General features: G+C 50.3%; 2 protein-coding genes across 2 annotated transcripts in view; one reads left to right on the plus strand and one right to left on the minus strand.

Moving 5' to 3' along the window:
* Positions 1-9,750, plus strand: part of NGEF (neuronal guanine nucleotide exchange factor) — a 75,424-nt gene extending 65,674 nt beyond the window's left edge. Inside the window, exons 11-15 of the mRNA XM_077826581.1 lie at positions 276-439; positions 1,552-1,707; positions 4,995-5,074; positions 8,328-8,432; positions 9,578-9,750. Coding sequence (XP_077682707.1) covers positions 276-439; positions 1,552-1,707; positions 4,995-5,074; positions 8,328-8,432; positions 9,578-9,750 — 678 coding nt within the window. The remainder of the gene's footprint in view (positions 1-275; positions 440-1,551; positions 1,708-4,994; positions 5,075-8,327; positions 8,433-9,577) is intronic.
* A 5,687-nt stretch (positions 9,751-15,437) lies between these two features.
* SNORC (secondary ossification center associated regulator of chondrocyte maturation) lies at positions 15,438-22,053 on the minus strand. Its single transcript, XM_077826951.1, has 2 exons — positions 21,737-22,053; positions 15,438-15,547 (listed from the first exon to the last, which is right to left on the minus strand). Exons 1-2 carry the CDS (start codon positions 21,930-21,932, stop codon positions 15,438-15,440), a joined length of 306 nt encoding a protein of 101 aa, XP_077683077.1. The 5' UTR covers positions 21,933-22,053.
* Between the last annotated feature and the right edge of the window lie 1,021 nt (positions 22,054-23,074).

Genomic DNA, 23,074 nt, shown 5'->3' on the forward strand with positions numbered 1-23,074 from the left:
CCTCACAGCATAGGTCTTGTTTCTCCTCACTACTCTGAGGTTTATCTGCATTTCTAGTGTTGTGAGAGTGAAGTAAGGAGTGTGCGTTACTTATCCTGTAAGGGTTACATAGGACTAGAAGGGATCTCCTGAGTTGTCGAGTCCAGTCCTCTGCTATCGCAGCCAACCCCATCATGTAATACTGTTCATAAACTTATCAAGATGCATCTTAAAACCAGTTAGGTTGTTTGCAGATCCTGCTCTTCTGATCTTTGCTGTCTCTCTCTTCCATGTAGTCTGTGCCCATCATCTCTCACTCCCGTTGGCTGTTAAAGCAAGGGGAACTGCAGCAAATGAATGGCCCAAAGACATCACGCACGCTCCGCACCAAGAAACTCTTTAGAGAAATCTACTTGTTTCTTTTCAATGACCTGCTGGTACTCTGCAGGCAGATTCCTGGGTGAGTTTGGGATGTGGCCAACACCTGGATGTGTGTTATAAGCACACCTCCCCCCTTGGTTCATCCAACCAATTCTTGCTTAAGTTGTGCATAGATTCTTGTCCTATAGTTGACGAGATTATGTCTGAAATATGGCAGTACAGAGTCCTGTATCAGAGACACCATTTCCAGAGGGGCTGTCTGAATATTTACACTGCCTCTTCTGTGAACTGTGGATGTTGATGGACTGCATGCCCATACACAGTTTGACCTTTGTGTTACTTAAAATTTCAGGCCAGATCTCTGCTGATGTAAATCAGCATAGCTCCATTGACTTCAGTGGTGCTACACTGAGCTACAGCAGCTAAAGATCTGACTCTAGGATGTTTGGCTTACTACTATAAAGTAACTCCTGGCTGAATACGAGTATGAAGAATACCGTAGTTTAAGCAAGTTAAACCTCTAGTAAAATAAGTTCTGTCTGATGGGCTGGGAGTGTCTGATCAACAGGGAGGTGTGCAAACCAGTGTGTGAGGCAAGGGATTGTATCTGTTACGGTGCACACCATCTGGGGAGAGAAAGCTGCCTCAGCTAGGAGTATAGAGTTTATGACAGGAGAAATATTACAACACAAAATAGATGCCAGAGAACAAAAAGTTTGACATTAAAAAGACTTACTGGTAAGGAGTCTATCTGTCCAGTAGGGCATTTCTAATATGCATGTTGTCATAGTGTCAGCCAGGTGCCCAGTACTACTTGCGTAGCACTTTCCAACCAAGAACATAGAAACATTTTACAAACATTAATGTTATAAACCTCTCATCTCAGCCCTCCTGGGAGAAAACATTATCTCCATTTTACAGATGGGAACTGGGACACAGATTAGGTGTCTTGCTCAAGGTCATACAAAGTTTGTGGCAAAGCCAGGAATAGAATCTAGGTCTCTTGATTTTTAGTCTTGTGCTTTAGCCCTCAGACCATCCATCCTCATTCTATCTTGGTGGCGTCTCTTCCCCTCACCAGCCAAGAATTTACTCTGTATCATGCCTTTCTCAAAACTTTGTATTGTTAAAGCCAGACTGCTCCCAACTGACTGACTGAGCTTTCCTGACCCCTTTGCTTACCTCTCTCAGCGACAAGTACCAGGTGTTTGACTCAGCACCGCGAGGGCTTCTCCGGGTAGAGGAATTAGAAGATCAGGGACAGAGTTTGGCCAATGTCTTCATCCTGAGGCTTCTGGAGAACACAGATGATCGGGAGGTCAGCTACATGCTCAAGGCATCATCCCAGTGAGTATGAAACACTGTCATCCCATTAGCAACCTGCATTGCTATTCCCCTGCCTCCTCAAAAGTGTGGTGTCCAATCTGCCACAGTCACCAGTCTGGCATCTACCTCCTCACCAGCTGGTCTCATTGAATTCCTATCTGTGGGGATACCCTGCTATACCAAGTTGGGCTGAGTCCACCCACTGAGACAGCCCTTCCTCCTCCTCCTGATGTAACTTCTCAACACAAGACAGAGCCTTCTGTGGGGATCGGATATAAAGCTAGATGAGTTTCCTTCCTGTACAGGTGTATTTACGGCATCCTTGTGTAACACACTGATTTCTAGGTAGGTCGAGACTTAATTAAGATTCTAAAGGAAATTATATGTCTGGTTTGCAAATCTCTCAGCATAGATATCCAGATGGTAATTTAAATTAGCAGTACACATGCAGTACATTTATACAAGCACAGCTTGATGTGGATCACTAGGATTCAAACCACTTGAAAAATGTAGCATTTTGCCTGTGACTTATCCCCCTAGCTGACCACAGTCCCTGGGGTATGGAGCAGTTACTGTAAAGATAAAGGCAGGAGTCCCAGTTCTGTTCACGAGTATCAAACTCTCTTCTATGGCTGGCCCCAATCCTGATGGCAGCCCTCGCGCTGCTCAGTAGTCTTGAATTCCACTATGCTAAAGTCTGCCTGGATACCGTTTTCTGTCTGACTCTGTGCTTTTTACTTCAAGATCCAACAAGCTCAGACTGGGCAAATGATTCAACACCACTAACACTGGGCCGATTGTTTCAGATGCCCGGGGTCTGGTTTCCAGACTCGCCTCAATGTAGTCTCTCATTGTACCCACAGTTTTGCAGGCCCAGGTAATTATAGGTGTGTCCCCATAGCCAATATTTACATGTCTACATGACATTTGCACCCTGAAATTGGTGTAGCAGAAGAGGAGACTGGAGTTCAAAAAGCCTTGCCATTGAACATTAATTGGAACAGATTTCCAACCATGGCCTCAGTCCTGCAGCGAGCCACCCACACACTCATTGCAGGATCAGCGTGAGGAGAGAGTAACATGCGATGTGACTGCTCCCACCCCCTGCAAACTCTGCTACTCTAGGGTGATTAACAGATTTGCTGTACCTGAAAATGGGGATGTTGGGCATCTGAAAGCTATACACCACAAATAAGCACTTAGGGCAAAGGCAGCCCTTGCTTATCACAGCTAGCGTTGTGCTGATTACAGTATGCTTTGGCAGAGAAGCACTAGCATACTGAGCTCCTATTTTCAGTCACTTATACCTCTGTGGAAAAGGCCATTCTCAGCATTATTTCAGTTACCATAATTGAATATGTGGCCCCTTCTGACTTCTAAGTTCCCAGTCAATGCACTTCACGATATTACCTAAGCTCATTCGGTCACACATTCAAACACTGACCTACAGATAGAAGTGATCACACTTTCCAATCAGCACCTCTCTTTTTTGTTTTTGTCAGTGTTTTTTCCCAGAGAAACTTCAGTGTAATTAAATGCAAGGTTTTAGATTAATGGTAAGCTATAGTGCAGATTTCAAATCCATAGAAGCCAGGAAATTTAAATTTCTGGCCTCTCCCAGTACCTGTAGCTTTTATGCAAGGCATAAAGTTAAAACCATACCGTTTTGATCTTAGTACAGAATTTTGAAGATCCAAAATGTAACTAGTTAGTCTCCAAGCAGAGCTGCCAAGTTCCATGTAGCTCTTTCAGTGGCAAGTGTCCTGAATGATTTCAGTGGAACTCAACAGGTTTGTGTGGAATTTGCCACTGTCTCCTCCAGCTGGCTGGCTGTGGCTCAGTGGGACAGGGCACTCCTTGGCTGGAGTTGGGGTTGGGAGGTAAGTCAGGTGTGAGGGAAGAACTCAGCAGTGGAAGAGATGCAGAAGGAAGGCAGGCCCCAGCAGGTTGTGAGGGGTGGAAGGGGATGGGCAGTCACTGATGGGGAGGGCGAGGAGGGCACTGATCAGGGGAGGGAATGGCTGATGCAGGCAGCCGGAAGAGCCATGAAAGCCAGTGTGAGATGGCTGGATTGCGCGGTGCCGCCGCTGCAGGAGAGAGGCGGTAGATGGAGGCCTCCTGCACACAAGGCCCCTGCAGCATGGATTATCCCAGAAAGTCACCAGTTCAGCTTGTGCGTGACGTTCTAACCCGTGTGTGGGAGCTGACGACTCAGGGAAAATGCCAGAGTGTCACACAGATGAGTGATGCTTGACAGACATGGCTAAGACCTGACATGCAGAGATTGGCTAGCATGCTAATTTCAGGTTGCTGCTTGCACATGGAGAGGATGTGTATGCGTGTGTGTGTGCAGGCAGCTGGAGAGGCAGCCACAGAAAAGGGGCAGGGAAACTACTCTAATAGGGGAACAGAGGAGTCAGAGTAACAGAGCTAAGAGATAAAGGGAAGGACTCAAGGGAGGTGCAGAGAAGAAGCAGAGTTGGAGAGGGAACCACACAATACAGAGTGAGAATGCAGGGAGGCAGGGAAGAGCATGCCAGGGAAGGAAGGGCTCTGACAACTGGCAGGGAGGAAAGAAATCCCAGAGGCGATCCTTTCTGCTCACCGGCTGGAAGTGAGGAAGAGAAGAGGGAACAAACCTGCCTAGTGAGTTTGAGAAGGGCTGAATGGGAAGCCAAAGGTTCCTCACACAATCTGAGCCCTTGGGGAAAGGGTGTGCACCTTCGCTCTCTCAACAGCAGATCGAGCAAGGAGTGATGGAAAGCCCATCCTCAAAGCTCCAGGAAGACACCCTGTAGGGAGAGAAGAAATGGCTGGAAAGGGAAGTAGAGGGCTGAGTATGTTACACCTGTTGTGACCCCAGCTCAGCAGCCTGGGAAGAGAACTGTACTAGCTCTAACTTGCCAATTAGGTTACCGTCCACGTAGTTGCCCATAGCTATTGCTACTGCAGCAAGTCATCTGTGTAGGGACCCATATAGATTCTACATTATCCTAGGAGAAACAGAGTCTAGTAAAATGCAGGGACAGAGATGGGAATCATTCAGATCTCCCCCAATTTATTAATATTGACCAGGCTAACCTTCAAATGGCTGCTTGTCCAGCTACCAATGAGACATTCTCACTGTGTCCCAGCTGCCCAGAGCAGGGGTCTCTGTTTCTAGCAGAGAAAGGAAAAAAGTTGGAGCTGGCAAATAGAGAAAGCTGGGAGTGTGGGCCAGGCAAGCAAAGCTGGTTGGGAGAGTAACACTGTGCCGCAACCAGACAATTGCGCCCTCATAGCTGTGTTCTGTATGTCTCTCGTCACAGAAGCGAGATGAAGCGCTGGATGATCTCGCTGGCCCCAAATCGGAGAACCAAGTTTGTTTCATTCACATCCAGGCTCCTGGGTAAGAGATGCAGCAGAGATGGAGGGAGGGAGGAGAGATGGTTATTTAACTTGCGGTGTGTCATGCTCTTCTTCAGAGATCCCTGCCTGGGCCATCTGACTGCTGGTTGCGTAGCAAATGCTGCAACTGAGGTTGCATCCCTCAAGGCCTCCCCCCTCCACAGGGTCTTGCCAGCACTCTGAGAGAGAGATTGACAAGATCAGCCTCTTGCCTCTCTGTGCCTGGCATTGAGGTTTCTCCCCTGTTCTCCACTTCCAACTCTTCCTCCTGCCCCAGTGACCCTTTTCCTTTCTCCTGCCCCCCTTCACTCCACCAAATCATTCTCACCAGATCACACTAGACATTAAAAACAATGTACAATCTCAAACTACCGCCTTCCCGCCCACTGCCTCCCATTTGCTCAGTGTATCTACACTTACGTTTTAGCCAGAAGCATTAACACAACTGTAAATTCTACTGTAGACAGGGCACCAAAACTTCTGTTCCAGTGCACAGTCTGTTCCTCGCTGGATTTCCAGCTCTACTTTCACCCTTCCCACCTTGCTGCCGTGTTTGGCACTGTTGTTCACACTCTCCTCTTTGACATCTTGTCCACCCAGGGCTTCCGTGACAGCATCCGCTCCTGGTTCTTCTGTCTAGGTCCTCCTTCCTCTCACTTTGTGGGGTTTCTGTAGTGGTTCTGTGGTCGTGTGTCCCCCCACCCCATTAGGCTTGGAGGGAGGCCACTCTGCCTCACTACATCACACAGTAAGCAGTCAATTAGCAGGCTAGGCCTCTGGCCTATGGTCAGGGCAGACCAGCACACAGCCTGTTGTCCAGCTTCCTGGCTGAGACAGGCAGCAATTTACAGTGGATAGTTCTGGCCCTCTGGATGGGCCAGAGCAACGAGCAGTCTTTAGCCCAAAGCCTCCTGGCTTGGGCAGAGAGCATAACGCTGTCTGGGGCTCTGACTCTCTGGGTGGGGCAGAGCAACAAGCCACAGGCAAGGCACAAACCGTCTGGCCTAGGGTGAGTAGGCTGCCACCCCAGGGGTGGGGTTGGCGGCAGGGGATAGGGGGACCCGAGCCCACCCTACTCCACAGGGCCCTGGCCTGGGACCCAAACAGTGGCGAGTGGTCCCATCACTGGGTCAGCAGGGAAGTCACCAAAACATGCTGACTCATTTTCTGATCACACAACTGGACTAATGTCTGGTTTCCCTGGGCTACTTCCTCCCCCCACCCCCTCCTTGGCATAGCTCTGTAGTCCATAGGTCCTCAGTCTACTCGAGGTGAATGGCAGATGGCAGTCCCAGCAACTCCTTTCCACAGTCAGGGCGCCACACAGCTCAGTCTTTGGTCAGAGTCCTGCAATGGGGTACAGATATGTCTGCCTCCTTCCCTGGCTCTGGCCCAACTGAGCTGGAGGGCCTCCTCTTACACTTCCTGTCCTGTCCCACCACTTCCAGCATGAGGGTGGGGCTGGCTTGGCTCCACCCATCAGGCTCAGAGGGAGGCCACTCTGCCTCACTACAGTTTCACAGAACAGTGTACTGAGCTCCCCTCTCTTCAGCTAATCTCCACTCAGCAGCTCAGCAATCATCTCTGCACAATGACCCTGCATCTTAGTCTGTCTCTCTGACTTCCTTTCCTGGATGTCTGTCAACATAAGCTTACTGTGTCTAAAACAGAGCCCTTCATCTTCACTCCCAAGTCCTCACCTTTCCGCTCAGTTACTGCCAACACCATCAGCAGCTCCATCTCTCAAGCCTGTAACCAGGGGTTTGTCTGCAAATCTTCCCTTGCCCCACAACTCCAAGCAGCTTCCAAATCTTCTTGTGGCTGCCGCCTCCTCACCAATATCTAAGACCTGACCATTTCTTTCTGTCTCTGCGGCTAATTCTGCCTGTGCTCAGCCCAACCCTCTGCACGTTCAGTCCTTCCCGAAGGCTCCCCTCTGCCATGACACCAAAGGGAACTCGCTGACTGAGAGGGGCCATCTCGATCAGTCCCATGGGAACAGAGTGTACAACCTCCCTGGCCATTGTGCGTCAGACTCATTCCCTAGCCACTGTCTTTCAGCCATGAGCAAATTGAGGCAGGGATTATGTTGCCTTTGTGGTTGGGAAACACTGGGCACACTGTGAGCGCTACCCAAAACGAGGACTAACGATAGTTTGGGGAAGCATCCGAGAGCAGCCCAACCCATGACGCTGTAAGGTGCTTTTTTCCCCCCCAGCCTGCCCGTGCACTTGAAGCACTTCTCAGGCTGCTCTGATATGGCTCCTTCTCCCCTCCACCTGAACTTCACTCCAGAGACCTGGGGGTTAAGACAGTCCCTTCCCTCTGTAAGCAGTTTGTCAGGCCTTGCGTCAGCTCCCCCTTGGCCTTGCTCACCATTTTGCCTCTTCAGAGCTCGCTCCTATCCTAGCTGGGTCCACTGCCCTGACAAACTGGCACACACACCCCATGAGCAGAGCAAGAGTAAATACAGGGAGGCTAGCCCATGTCTGGGCAGAGCAGGCTGCCACAACAGAAGCCCTTTACGACAAGTGTGCATGCTCCAAGGCTGTAAAAAAGCACACACCAAAAAGGTGTCCACTCTGGCCATAGCCAGAGTGGTCTTTTGCAGGTAGGCCAAGAGCCTCATCCTGACTGCCATGGAGCTGTTCACAGAGCTGTGGGCCACATGATTGGGCCTCGTGGGGCAGCCTCCTAGGGTTACCCCAGCCTTCCTCACACTGGAGTTAACACTCAGCCAGGGCCTCTGCACCTTCTCATTGAGCCCTTTATAGCACTGGAGCCAGCCCACTTCCAGCAGCCTACTTCAGCATTCCCAGCTCAAAGGACTGTCCAGCATAGGCATAACCCTGTAAATCCAGGCAGCAGGCATGCCACCCACCTCTCATTGTGTGGGTTAACACCCTGGGAGCATAAGGGAGCCAGGGATAGTATGATACAGCAATACCTGTTCCTAAGTTTACATGCTCCATTTCTCATGCCATATTTTGTGCTGGTACCTTAGAAGCCTCTTCCCCCATCTTGCTCTGACCAAGGGCTTGTCTACATGTAAAAGGCTGCACCAAGAGGGCTTCTCCCGTTGGTATAGGTAAGCCACCTCCCTGAGAGTGCTGGATTTTCCACACCCCAAGTGATGTAGTTATAGAAAAGTTGCTCGTGCAGACCAAGCCTATGCCATTTTATACTGTACAGTAGTCACAGGACTCTGGGGCAGCTGGATTACTTTGTCCCTCTCCTTTCCTTCCCATTGTCAGACTGCCCCCAGGTTCAGTGTGTCCATCCATACGTGGCTCAGCAACCAGACGAGCTGTCCCTGGAGCTGGCAGATGTTCTTAACATCCTGGACAAGACAGATGACGGTAAGGGCGATGGGGCTCCAGGCATCCCTAAAATCATTCATCACAAGGGCGACAGAGCTTTCGCCTGTACAGGCTGCTTTTGAACACACACGGAGGTTCCTCCAGATAAAAAAGTGCCCTTGTTGGACAACCTGGGGTTCCCTGACTGTTTGTTACTCCCTGTCTCTCTTGGGACATCAGCATCAGAGGACAGACTCCTAGGGACAGTGACCTTGTAGGCAGTAGCAGAGTTTAGTTGTCATTGGGACTAAACATCCGCTAAGGCCCTCGTTCTTGTACCTTGAACTCCCTCTTCTGGCTGAGAAGTGCAGCTATGTCCTGTCCCTGCTCGGGTTTTCTGTACTGATGTGGCCAGGAACACTTAGCTAAGAGGTGGCATCTGCTTTTCACTCAGTTCTGCTTTTTAGCCAGTTATGCAACTAGGATACAACATCAGGTGACTTGTGAGTCAGTGGCTCAGAAGGGATTAGACACCAGGCTTTTCCTGGTTTCCTAATCCTTACCTATATCCGCTAAGCATGTCTCAAGGGCAGTAATTGAACCCAGGCCAGAGGTGGGCAAACTACAGCCTGCAGGCCACATCTGGCCCCTGGGACCCTCCTGCCTGGCCCCTGAGCTCCTGGCCGGGGAGGTTAGCCCTCAGCCCCTCCCCTGCTGGTCCCCCTCCCCCACAGTCTCAGCTCACTGCGCTGCCCGCACAATGCTCTGGGTGGCATGGCTGTAGCACCGCCAGCCACTGGTGCTCCAGGCAGCGCGGTAAGGGGGCAGGGAGGGTTGGCTAGGGGGCAGGGGAGTGGGTGTGGTCAGAGGGGGCATGGGCAGTCAGGAATGAGAAGAGGGGTTGGATGGGGCAGCGGGGGGCAGTGGTCCCAGGAGGGCTGTCAGGGGGCGAGAAGCGGGGGGGGTTGGGTAGGGGGCAGGGGCCGGGCCGGGCCTGGCTGTTTGGGGAGGCACAGCCTTCCCTAACCGGCCATCCATACAATTTCAGAAACCCAAAGTGGCCCTCAGGCCAAAAAGTTTGCCCGCCCCAACCCAGGCCCTCCAAAGCATAGCCCTGGTGGCTCACTCTCACTCATACTCATTCCTGCACTTGGACATTCTAGTCCTGTTGACTTGTCCCGCTATATGTTTTCCTTGCCCCTCAGGTTGGATTTTTGGGGAGCGTCTTCATGACCAGGAAAGGGGCTGGTTCCCTACCTCTATGGGGGAGGAGATTCTGAACCCCAAGATCCGATCACAGAACCTAAAAGAGTGTTTCCGGGTCCACAAGTCGGATGACAGTCAGCGGAGGAAGCTGGGCAGCAGGAATCGTCAATGACCCCTGGTCTCCCCAAGCCCTGGAGCACAAAGAATACCTAATGGCTTATGGAGAGGGATGGAGGGCAGATGCTGCAGGCTGAGAGAATGAGGTGGTGGTGCAGGTACTATGTGCCAGGACACAGGGCCTGGTCTTAACATGCTGCTCACATCCACACCTACAAAAATAGACTTTTCTCGATTTATTAAGTTCTTCCCTCCACATTTTGTATTCCTCTGGAGACCAACCCACGGAAGAGGAGAGGCCACTTGTCTAAAGCTCAAGGAACTATTCAGTGTAATGGATTGCCAGTGTTTGGGGTTGGCAGCACAAGTGCTCCCCTGTGCACCGAGGAGCTGCTGGCCAAGACCGCACCAGAGCCACCCAGGAGGTTCACCACAGCTGTAACATACCAGCTGGTCATATATATATATATAAGGGTTGCTTCAGTTGCTTTTCTAGTATAAATGGATAGAATCAACTGGGCTGGGGAACAGTTCTACCTTACGTACCATAGAAAACGGTCTCCTAGTTACCCCCCTTGCTGAGAGATTCCATTGTAGGAATGGGTTTGGGCCGCTCCCACAACATAGTTCTGTGCACACACACTACAGCTGAAGCCATTTATCTCTTCCAGGAGGCACGTGGCAATTAACACAATGGCAGTAGGGGCTTTTTGTGGAGCACATGGTGCTTTTCTGGGTCAGAGCACTTAGCAAAACCTCTAAGCTTGGCAGCACCCCTGTGAGTTACGTTACTTTATGTCCCCATTTTATAGGTGGGGAAATTGAGGCAGAGAAGTTGTCTCACCTGAGATCACAAAGGGAAACAGGGCCAGAGCTGGGACTAGAATTCAGGACTTCTGAGGCCTGATTCCCAGTCCTGCTGTTCAGCTATTGAGCCCACTCCTCTCCCCATACTGGTCTTTGAACCCAGTTCTAGGCAAATGCACTACCCCACCCTGCCTTTCAGCAGCCCTAACTCTTTACCCACTCTAGTCCTGCACTTAACCCAGTGTCTAGGGCTCAACCCCCAGGGGGTACCAAATGCAAGGTTCTCTATGCACAGAACAGCAGCAGAGGGTGCCATCCACCTGCTGCCACAAACAGACTCTGAGAGGAACACATGATGGCTTTCATAGGAGATGAAAGCACAGGCAAGACAGTAGCACCTCCGGGACATGGATGTTGCTTTGCCAGAGTGCACTGCCCCCATTCAGATAGGGTAAAAGGAACTATGGGGCTGCTGAGTTTACACATCAGCTGCCAAACCATTACACAAGGATGATATTCTAGCGGAGCCAGAGGCTTCAAATGTAGGCCATGGCCCAGCATGTTTGTAAATCTGCAGGACTTTACTCAATCCAGTGTCAGGTCCTATTTGGAATGTAATGTAAACTGACCATTTCCACAAGTCTCTACCACATTCCCAGACAGCTCTGTGGGCTGTGGAATGTGTTTCCAAAGGGAGGGGCTGCACTCAGACACCCAGCTCATGCAAGGGCAGCCCAGCAGCAGTAGTTGGCCCATCCCTAACAAGGAGAACTCAAGCAAAATAGCTGGAGTTGGCCAGGAAGGTAGGGGACATTTTATTAAAGGTATGTGAGGGCCTGCACGTCCTCTGTATACCCAGCTAACCAGCTGTGTGCATGAACTGTGTGTACAGTGTTGATGCCTCTGTCTATATAAGAAAGTCCTCAGTAGCCAGAAGGACAAGGGAATCATTTCCTTATATGATGCAGTTCAACATTGCATGAAACACAGGGCAAGGGATCAAGAGCTTCAGCAGGGAACTGAGAACAGACAGTGGTTGGAAACTGACCATGAATAAGCATCCTAACAACGACTGGCTATTTGGCCTGCTCTGCTGTTAGCAGTTCCAGAGCAGCCCCTTCTCTGAGTGACCCTTTGTTAGCTACAACAAGGGCAACTGACCCAGAGAATTTATTTGCATGAACATAAAATCAGGGAATTTAAGTTATTCAGCATCTTTCTGTGATGCAGTAAAGCAGAGTCTTCCAGGCATTTCTTGACACTCAGTGCTGCTTCTGATCTCTGCGCCTTCCCCTGGCAGCCTTGCTTAACACCCCTCTCAGACTGGGCAGTATCAGGTCAGTGTGGTTGTGGTAAAAAAGATGAGTGTAAAGCCAGCACCTTTTTATTCAGCTAAGAGATGAGTCACCACCATGTGCTTTAGACACTGTCTACATTAAGCATATTTGCATTGGTGTCACACAACAGTTGATGCAGTCTTGAGGCATAAACCTCACTGCTGCATGCCTGGATCAGAAGCTCATGCCAGTGTGACTACATCGAGGTATTTTAGCATAACTGTCTCTGCTGCAGAGAGGCTCTTTGTACAATGCAGTCATTAGTATTGCAGTGCTAACACAGCGATGGGAGAGTGAGTGGGATTCAGTTGTGGCTTGCCTATGAACAGAATTGTTGATGTTCAAGTGCATGCAAATCTTAATGCTATATTCAACTCCTAGATACGGCGGTGAGGAGCACATCAGAAACTGCTGACAAATTCAGTTCCTGCTCTCTTACTCCTGAGCACATTTAGAATGACTTAAGTTAGACAAGTGCCAATGGGTACGTTTACACAGCAATTCAACACCTGTGGCTGGCCTGAGTCAGCTGACTCAGGCTTGGGCTGCGGGGCTGTAATATTGCTGTGTACATGTTTCGGCTCTGGCTGGAGCCTGGATTCTAGGACCCCTCGAGGTGGGATGGTCCCAAAACCCAGACGCCAGCCCGAGCCCAATTGTCTACACAGCAATTTTTAGCCCTGCAGCTCAAGCCAGCTGATCTGGGCCAGTCACGGGTATGCCAAAGGTCTTGTGTTCCCGTGTATTCCAATAAGGGCAAAGCTGACCTCTCAGGATGGTGAGCCAGAAGGGCCTCAGCTTGCCTGACAGACTCCAGCTTGGGTGTGTGGGGCTGGCAGTTAGAAAAACTATTGCCATTTGACTTGTAAATTGAGCATATTTCATCCAGAGATGCTATAAATACAAAGACCACAAATAAATTGTACAGTCATTTTTCTAAGTACAACCAGACTTTAAGCTCAGGGTCCAAGACTCATAACAGCAGCTGTTTACAGGTAATTAGTTTAAAGCCAAAACATGGAAGCTCTAGCTATGAAAAGTATTTAAGACAAATAGATACAAGCATATTAAAGATCATTCAGCCTTGTCCAAATTGTCATGAACATTTCCTAACCCTGGCACTTGCCTGGGACAAAAAATGATTTTTACAATGAAAAAGAAGATACTGTAGTCACTACCTAGGCTAGGGGCAATGAATTTTACCTGGCTGAGATCATTCAATGGCCAACTTCGGAGGAGTGGCGTTTCCAGTCTTTCACTGGCCTTTGCCCTCTAGCTCAGAACCCTTGGACTTACGCCAACACCTAAGTAACTTTGTAGTGGTTTTGGGGCCTAACTGTCACACATGGTACATTATATTCAGCCACTGAATCGGGTTTGTTCTATGTACACTTTTAACCTCCTCCATTCCAGACACACAGTCCAACATGTGTCAGTTTCAGGTGGTCTAATGCTGTCGATGGGCTCAGTCTGTGAAACATGAGTACAGGTTTGAGATCCCAGGTCATTATCAGGCTGCCTGAGTGAACTGAAAAGAACTCTTGTTGTTGTTGTTTTTCTTGTGGTGAAAATACAGCTGACTGCGCCAGCAACTTCCAAAGCCTGGCCCTCTTTGCGTTTTCATTGTCTCATCCAGAGCGTAACCATCACCACGGTTTTCCTCCTGCATCACGCTCATGTAACAACGCATAGCCAGAACGGAGTCAGTTCCGTTCCCCTTCCTAGTTCTGTCCCAGACTCATGAGCATGTCAGTGAGTGGAAGCAGTAAAGACCTAAAGCAATACTGAACCTTTCAGCTCAAGCATTGGTTCACATCTGGATCCAGGCACCAGGGACAGAGTTAATACCAGTTGACAGTTGTTTGGTGGCCTAGGTTTAAGAAGTTAGAATGCCTAGCTCAGCTGACAGATGGCCACTAACAAGAGACACCATTCACATGCGACATCAAAACCTGAAGAGACCTGTAGATCAGGGGTAACAAGAGTGTCTGCGGGTTGGCGTTGGTGCATGCAAGAGGCTACTCGCACTGACCATCCCGTGCCATTTTTGTGGAGTGAGGATTTCAGTTCTTACTGTTAGCAACTCAACACCTTTCCCAGTAAATAGCACCTGCTGCTTATCTGACATTTATACAGCACTACAGTCTGCCCCAGCAATCACTACCCTGGGGGGCATGCACCGCCCATTCAAAAACACCTCACTAAGGGTATGTTTATACTACAGCAGCAGTGCTATGGCATCACAGTTGTTGCATAGATGCTTCCTACAACAAAAGGGATTTTTCCATCAACGTCATTAATGGACCTCTCTGAGAGGTGGTATTCTTCTGTCAGCCCAGTTGCACCTACACTGGAGGTTAGAACAACCTACTTGTGTGACACAGGGTGCAAAATTTTCCAGAGCCCTGAGCGATGTAACTAGGTGGGAATAAATGTTCCTATTTAAGTGATGGGCAGTGAGAGCGGTTGCTGGTGGGACAGTCTCAGAGTTCAGCTTCTAACAGAGACATCCATTGTCTCTGGCAATTGTCCACCTAGTCTCACGGTGCTATCGTCACCCTCTCTTGTACCTTTGGATGCGAGAGCCCTTTTGATATGGTCTCACACCGAGAACGAAGGTCCTGTTCAGATCTTTGACAGGGAGCAGCTGCTGCTGCCACCACCTGTGAATGCTTACCACTATGCATCAGAGCTCTCCAGTAGCATCTCAAATATGGCACCATCTCTCAGGGGCACTAAATTGCAAGAGTCCCTATGGCGCTGGAGGGCAATATTGAAAACAGGAGGAAATATGACAAGAGCAAGAGAGCAGTCAGTTACTTCAGCATATGAAGGTATCACAGCCCAGGGATGCAACCATATATGAAAAGTTCGGGGGGACCAGGAGTGGGAATGCAACAATCCTGTAGCTGTATTGAAACATCTCCAGAATAGTTAGAATGGCAATGGCATCTCTCTAATCCTAGCAGTGGTTGTGACTGCATCACAGGCCACTGAGTATTGATCAGGAGCAAGTAAAGTGTGTGCATCAGGAAGAGTATCTGAAAGTTTGTACCCCATGAAAGGGAGTGGCTCGTAGGGGTGAGTGTAACAGGTGTGTTGGTGGATCAGAAAGCCATTAAGCAAAACCCACAATAGCATGGTGGAGTCAGTTCCCTTGACTCAGTCCCTCCCATTCCTGCCCTCGATGTGCTCCTGCCAGGATCAGGGGGATACTGAAGCTCATGCTGTGAATGCTTTGCTGCTGGTGGCTGTTTGCAGGAAGCAAGGGCAGCAGCTGTGCATAAGTGCCACAGAGTCACGAACCTCACAGCTTCCAGCAAAGGACCAGAATAATTCTGTGGCTCGGAACAGCACGAGCAACCCAGAGATGCTCCTGCAGCATCAGCCCACGTGGCTCTAACTTACCACTGAGGTGGGAGTAAAATGTACACGGAGGGCAGTGGTGGTGTTAAAGTCTGTTAAAAGGCCCTCAGACTCCTCATTGAGGTCCTTCCTCAATGGGGCCCTTTGCAGTCACACTCAGATGGAGCAGGCCAGAGCCCAGACACACAGACAAGCAGAAGACACTTGTATTAAGAAAAAGCTTTTATTGAGTTCAGGAGGCAGAGAATTTTCGCAGGGTGATGACGATCAGGGCCACAATCACAGACGTGCCCAGGAGAGCAGCAATTACGATGGCACTGATAGCTCCAGGACCCAGAGACCCTACGAGAGAAAAGAAAGGCTCAGAACAGCACAAAGAGCTGGAGGTCACTCAGAGCTAAAGGCATGTGGAAGAAACTGTACCCACAAATCCCTGGGCACATGGAGCACACCAGACGGCCCAGCTCCAGGACCAGGAAGGCTGAGGCAGGAATGTCCAGTGTGGTCCCCAATAATCTCTAGGCAGCTGCAGGAAATAGTATTTAGTGAGGACACGCTCCGCCCTTCCCCTCCACCTGGGTGGGCTGAATCTTCCACTCCTGCAATACTCAGCCCCCACTGCCCTTGGGCACAATCCCGCATGCCTGGGAAATACACAGTGCTGAGTGTACTATGGAAATGACAGGCGCAGTCGTTACACAGAGCTGCCCCCACACTGTGCATTAGCAACAAGTGCTTGCACTGCAGGCCCCAGCACCTGTACGCGGAGGGCCGGGGCTACTGGGATTTTATGGTGGTTGATTGAAGAAAGCCAGTTTCAAACATGAATGTTCCTCCACCAAATCCCAGCAAACTCCAAGGAAAAATGGGATAAAACCAAACCACCTACACTAATAATTAACATTCATTTAAAACCCCTTCCCCATTCCTCCCTCCCCCCTGCAACACCCTGAGTGACAAGCACCATGCAGACACTACAGTTGCTGGCTTCCGTCCCCATGCCCTGCAACAGCCCTCCCTCGGATGGTAGCAAGGCTGCCAAGGAGCAGTGGTGCTGCTGCTGACTTCCCTTTGGAAACCTCATGAAAGCCACCCCCCGCAACCCCGGCGGCTCTGGGCCTGTGACAAAGTAGGGTTGGAAGCCTTGGGGCGGGGTGAAAATGAGCAAGGGAGGGAAGCAGGGAGGGGGAGGAAGACAAGAGGGAAGCACATTTTAAAGTCATGCCTGGATCTGAGTGTTTGCTATAGACTTGAAGGCAGTGCAGTAACCTGGGTGGGGAAGGGACTGTGTAGCCCCAGGGGTGCGTATTCACTAGGAGATAATTGCCTGTGGCCAGATTGCACATGATGGTTGGAGCAGCAGGCAGGGTCTCCGGGACGGTCCTGCCCTTTGGGAGAGTTCAGGAGACAGAAAATTTTCTCAGGGCCACAATCACAGAGGTGCCCAGGAGAGCAGTGATCATGGTGGCACCAATAGGTCCAGGACCTTGTGGTCTCCTTACATCATTACCTCCCTTGGCCCATCATGAGACACAATGTATCGACATAGCTTTGTCCCAACTGTCTTTCCAGTGAAGCCTTCTCTCAGTTCGCCTGCCAGCTGCGCTTGTTTCATTCCAACAGGGGAACGCTCATTGGCATTGCGGGGTGGGTTGCGGGTGGAGGGGTTTCTGGTTGAGTGGTTCTCCTTGTCTCTCTGCCGTTTATCCTGACAAAGCTTTCAGAGGAGAGATGTTGTGACACCACCCAGCCACTGAATTATACCCAGGGGTCACACGGCTGCTTAGGTGCCCATCTCTCCCAGTCAGGAGGTTCAGATGGCAGCAATGCTGTCACCTCAACACAATCACTGAATGCAACTTCCTTGTGTCACATGACAGCAACTCAGGGAACTGTCACTATCGAGCAGGTCTCTGATCAGCTAACTGACCTTCTGACAGCACAGGTCTTTAGCACAGTGACAGAGGACACTGCTAGCCAATTGACCCTTCCTGGGATCATTCACCAGGACACGTGTCGTATTTTAACCCTCCCTCCACCTTCCAAGTTAACTCACTACAGACTTTAGAAGCCAGTTGGGAAAGTGGCATTTCAGTGCCCTGCCCTGGTCTTTAAAATCTTTGAGGAAGAAGTTTGATTATTCTTGTGGGCTAATGGGGAAACAGTCTCAGCATGGCCCCATGTTACAGCTGTGTTGTGGAAAGAGTCACTCAGACAAATGAGCCCAGAATTACTTACAGAGGGAAACAATAGGGACACAGAGCAAAAGGACAAGAGAACAACAACGAGAGACAGGCAGTGGAGGAAAAGAACTTTACAGACACTATTTGAACATAGCTAGAGCATGGAGCTGGAGCAAGACAGCACAGCTTTCCGGAGGCCAGGAGCTGCACAGCAGAAAGCTCTTGCACCAAAAGCAGGAACACCATGGGGAGGGGCAGAGAAGGTAGTACAGGACACACAGAGGGAGTAGGGATAGGAATAAACAAATTCCATTAGGTTCCTATCTCGCGCAGTATCAGAGGAGCGCAGCCCCAAGGAAATAACGTTAAAGGTGGAAGTGTAGGAGGCAATGCATGCGGTTTGCACATGATGAAGGCAGACTCATTTGCATTTTCCATTACTGCAGACATCGTTCTTGTTACACAGGGGACCAAAGAAGATTCAGCAAGACACAATATAATCCCAGGGGACTTTGTAAGGGTCAAACATCTGAGCTCCTTGGAACTCCTGGATCGGGTTCCAAACATGAGGAACTGAGGGCTAGATTATTGGAGAGCGCAGCCTGTGGGGACAGGAAGTGCTGTGATGAGACACAATGACCCTGCAGGATGCCAGAGTCTGGTTGATTTCCTTCTCTAGGCCATCTCACTGCTAACCCTAGTAGGTTAAATAGATTTGGGGGCAGGGAATCCATCTTTGTTTTGGATAGTTCCTACGGTTGCCAGGTGTCCAGTTTTTGACCGGAGCACCCGGTCGAAAAGGGACCCTGGTGACTCCAGTCAGCACCACTGACCAGGCTGTTAAACATCCAGTCGGCTGTGCTGCAGGGCTAAGGCAGGCTCCTTACCTGTCCTGGCTCTGTGCTGCACCCGGAAGTGGCCAGCAGGTCCGACTCCTAGGTGGAAGGGCAATGCCTGCAGGCAAGAGCAGCGTGCAGAGCCTCCTGACCCCCCTGCCTAGGAGCCAGACCTGCTGACTGCTTCTGGGGTGCAGCGCAGTGCCAGGACATGTAGGGAGACTGCCTTAGCCCCACTGCGCTGCTGACCGGGAGCTGCCCAAGGTACGCCCGTGCCCCAACCGTGAGCCCCAACTCCCTGCCCCAGCCCTGAGCCCCCCCAAACCTGGAGCCCCCTCCTGTACCCCCAAATTCCACATCCCTGGACCCACCCAACAGCCTGCACTCCCAGCCCAGAGCCTGTACCCCCTCCTGCACCTCAACCTGCAGCCCCCTCCCATATTCTGAATCCCTTGGCCCCACCCCCCCACATCCTGGAACCCCCTCCTACAACCAAACCCCTCATCCTCAAGCCCAGAGCCCATACCCCCTCTCACACCCCAACCACCTGTCTCAACCTGCAGCCCCATCCCATATTCTGAATCTCTTGGCCCCAAGCCCCAGCCTGGAGCTCCCTCCTGCACTCCAAACCCCTCATCCCCAGCCCCACCCCAGAGCCCTCACTCCCTCCCGCACCCCAATCCCCTGCCCCAGCCCAGTGAAAGTGAGGGAGGGTGAGGGAGAACGAGCCACCAAGGAAGGGGGGACCCTGGACTTCAGAAAAGCAGACTGACTCCCTCAGGGAACTGATGTGCAGGATCCCCTGGGAGAACAACATGAGGGGGAAAGGAGTCCAGGAGAGCTGGCTGTATTTTAAAGAATCCTTATTGAGGTTACAGGGACAAACCATCCCAATGTGTAGAAAGAATAGTAAATATGGCAGGCAACCAGCTTGGCTTAACAGTGAAATCCTTGCTGATCTTGAACACAAAAAAGAAGCTTACAAGAAGTGGAAGATTGGACAAATGACCAGGGAAGAGTATAAAGATATTGCTCGGGCATGCAGGAGTGAAATCAGGAAGGCCAAATCACACCTGGAGTTGCAGCTAGCAAGAGATGTTCAGAGTAACAAGAAGGGTTTCTTCAGGTATGTTAGCAACAAGAAGAAAGTCAAGGAAAGTGTGGGCCCCGTACTGAATGAGGGAGGCAACCTAGTGACAGAGGATGTGGAAAAAGCTAATGTACTCAATGCTTTTTTTGCCTCTGTCTTCACGAACAAGGTCAGCTCCCAGACTACTGCACTGGGCAGCACAGCATGGGGAGGAGGTGGCCAGCCCTCTGTGGAGAAAGAAGTGCTTCGGGACTATTTAGAAAAGTTGGACAAGCACAAGTCCATGGGGCCAGATGCGCTGCATCCAAGAGTGCTAAAGGAGTTGGTGGATGCGATTGCAGAGCCATTGGCAGAGGTGAAGTAAGCTGGTACGCCCCAGTACGGCATACTGGTAAGAGCTGGTGCGCCGTCCCAGGACCGGCTTTCCCAGACGGCAATTTAAAGCCCTAGGGTAGCGGTGGCGGGGCTCTGGCGGGGATTTAAAGGGCCCCAGAGCTCCAGCTGCCACTACTGCAGCTGGAGCCCTGGCCCTTTAAATCAAGATTTAAAGGGCCCGGAGATTTAAGGTCCTGCCTCTTCCGGTTAAGGCCACGCCCCCTGCTCAGGACTCTGACTTACCGGTAAGTTCTCTAACTTATTTTCACCCCTGGCCATTGGCCATTATCTTTGAAAACTCCTGGCGATCGGGGGAGGTCCCAGACGACTGGAAAAAGGCTAGTGTAGTGCCCATCTTTAAAAAAGGGAAGGAGGAGGATCCGGGGAACTACAGCAGTCAGCCTCATCTCAGTCCCTGGAAAAATCATGGAGCAGGTCCTCAAGGAATCAATTCTGAAGCACTTAGAGGAGAGAAAAGTGATCAGGAACAGTCAGCATGGATTCACCAAGGGCAGGTCATGCCTGACTAATTGCCTTCTATGACGAGATAACTGGCTCTGTGGATGAGGGGAAAGCAGTGGACATGTTATTCCTTGACTTTAGCAAAGCTTTTCACACAGTCTCCCACAGTATTCTTGCCAGCAAGTTAAAGAAGTATGGGCTGGACGAATGCACTGTAAGGTGCATAGAAAGCTGGCTAGATTGTCGGGCTCAACGGGTAGTGATTAATGGCTCCATATCTAGTTGGCAGCCGGTATCAAGTGGAGTGCCCCAAGGGTCAGTTTTGTTCTGGAGGATGGTGTGGATTGCACCCTCAGCAAGTTTACAGATGACACTAAACTGGGAGGAGAGGTAGATACACTGGAGGGTAGGGATAGGATACAGAGGTACTTAGACAAATTAGAGGATTGGGCCAAAAGAAAGCTGATGAGGTTCAACAAGGACAAGTGCAGAGTCCTGCACTTAGGAAAGAAGAATCCCATGCACCGCTACAGACTAGGGACCGAATGGCTAGGCAGCAGTTCTGCAGAAAAGGACCTGGGGATTACAGTGGATGAGAAGCTGGATATGAGTCAACAGTGTGCCCTTGTTGCCAAGAAGGCCAATGGCATTTTGGACTGTATAAGTAGGGGCATTGCCAGCAGATTGAGGGACGTGATCGTTCCCCTCTATTCGACATTGGTGAGGCCTCATCTGGAGTACTGTGTCCAGTTTTGGGCCCCATGCTACAAGAAGGATGTGGAAAAATTGGAAAGCGTCCAGCGGACGGCAACAAAAATGATTATGAGACTGGAACACATGACTTATGAGGAGAGGCTGAGGGAACTGGAATTGTTTAGTCTACAGAAGAGAAGAATGAGGGGTGATTTGATAGCTGCTTTCAACTACCTGAAAGGGGGTTCCAAAGAGGACGGATCTAGACTGTTCTCAGTGGTAGTAGATGGCAGAACAAGGAGTAAGGTCTCAAGTTGCACTGGGGAAGGTTTAGGTTGGATATTAGGAAAAACTTTTTCACTAGGAGGGTGGTGAAGCACTGGAATGCATTACCTAGGGAGGTGGTGGAATCTTCTTCCTTTGAGGTTTTTTAAGGTCAGGCTTGACAAAGCCCTGGCTGGGATGATTTAGTTGGGGATTGGACTAGATGACCTCCTGAGGTCCCTTCCAACCCTGATATTCTATGAAAGTAGTGCGCATGGGTGGGGCCTTGGGACAGGGGCGGGGCAGGGTGTTCGGTTTTGTGCAATTAGAAATTTGGCAACCCTTGGAGTGCCATGTATATCTATGGTGCTAAACAAGCGATAAAGAACAGGATGGCTTATATTGCCAGTGTTCATTTCCCCTTTCCCTGAGATCACAGAAAACAGGACACAGATAACGGAGTTCTCAGCAATACCTTATGGATTTTCTCCTAAACCACAGTAACATTTGCTCCAAACAGAAGGGCTCGGGTGTGCAGATGATGGCTGTGTAACCGCCTGACCTGCCATGGGCTGCACAGTTCTAACAGAAGATGGTGCCGGGTGCTGCCTGGGAGGCTCCTACATACCGTTATCATCCAGATGGTGCAGGTCTGTGGTGTCCTCAGGCTCATACTCTGAGGTGTACGGGGGGAAGCCTGTAGAGTCCGAGAAGTGGCTTGTGGTGGTGGCAGCATCAAAGGGGCCCCCTCCCGACGGCAGCTCCGGCGGCTCATTCCACAGCGTGGGGGCAGGTCCTTGGGGATACTCTGCTGGAACAAGCATAAATCCCAATTACTCCCCGATCAACCACTGATGCCGCTACAGCACTGGGCTACTGGCAATTGTTCACTGGGATTCCTGCCTGCAGGGACCAGTCACAACTTGCAGCCTGTACTGGCCAGCCTGTCTCACCACTGCCCTCTGCTCCGCAACATGTTAGAGCCGCTCACAATTGCCAGTGTTTACTTGGGGGTGGGGGGCGCTGAGCCTTAATCCGCCCCTCCCCCCCCCAATGGCTCTCAGCTCTGGCCTTTCTGCAGCTAAAGATTCCCTCCTCTATGGCATGGGCATGGCTGAGGCACTGATACTGATGTCGTATGTAAATGACCTCAGCTGAGTTATACTACATGGCAATCTAGCTTGCATATGGACCCAGGGCCTCCAGGATCCCAGAACAGAAAAATACCCCTTCCAAATGTCTAATTAAACCACATACACAAGAGATGTAAGGAAAGCCCCATTTAATGAGGGCACTTTCTTTGCCGCTCTCCGGGCTGCATCAGGCAGACCATCATACTGGGAAGGGGTTGCAAGCACTTTGTAGACCAGGGTTAGAATTCAAGACAAGTATGACAAATTGGAGAATTGGTCTGAAATCCACAAGATGAAATTCAATAAAGACAAGTGCAAAGTATGACATTTAGGAAGGAAAAAAATCAAATGTACAACTACAAAATGGGGAATAATTGGCTAGATCGTGTACTGCTGACAAGGATCTGGGGGTTGTAGTGGATCACAAATTGAACAGGAGTCAACAATGGGATTGCAGTTGAAAAAAGTTAATATTATTCTGGGGTGCATTAACAGCAGTATTGTCTGGAAGACATGGGAGGTAACTATCCTCTTTTACTCAGCGGTGGTGAGGCCTCAGCAGGAGTACCAGGTTCAGTTCTGAGCACCACACTTTGGAAAATATGTGGATAAATTGGAGAGAATACAGAGGAGAGCAACAAAAATTATAAAAGGTTTAGAAAAACCTTACCTACAAGGAAAGGTTAAAAAACTGGGGCATGTTTAGTCTTGGGAAAAGACACCTGAGTGAGGGTCTGAGAACAGCCTTCCGATATGTTAAGGGCTGTTATAAAGAGGACGGTGATTAACTGTTCCCCATGTCCCCTGAAGGTAAGACAAGAAGTAACGGGCTT

Source organism: Eretmochelys imbricata, chromosome 9, assembly GCF_965152235.1.
Source record: "Eretmochelys imbricata isolate rEreImb1 chromosome 9, rEreImb1.hap1, whole genome shotgun sequence".
NCBI lineage: Eukaryota > Metazoa > Chordata > Testudines > Cheloniidae > Eretmochelys > Eretmochelys imbricata.

Coding starts and splice junctions, on each gene's coding strand:
- SNORC (XM_077826951.1), bottom strand. CDS start 21,932: ATGCTTGTTCCAGCAGAGTATCCCCAAGGACCTGCCCCCACGCTGTGG. Junction 15,548..21,736: donor GCACCATCTGGATGATAACG/GTATGTAGGAGC, acceptor TTTCTCTCGTAG/GGTCTCTGGGTCCTGGAGCT.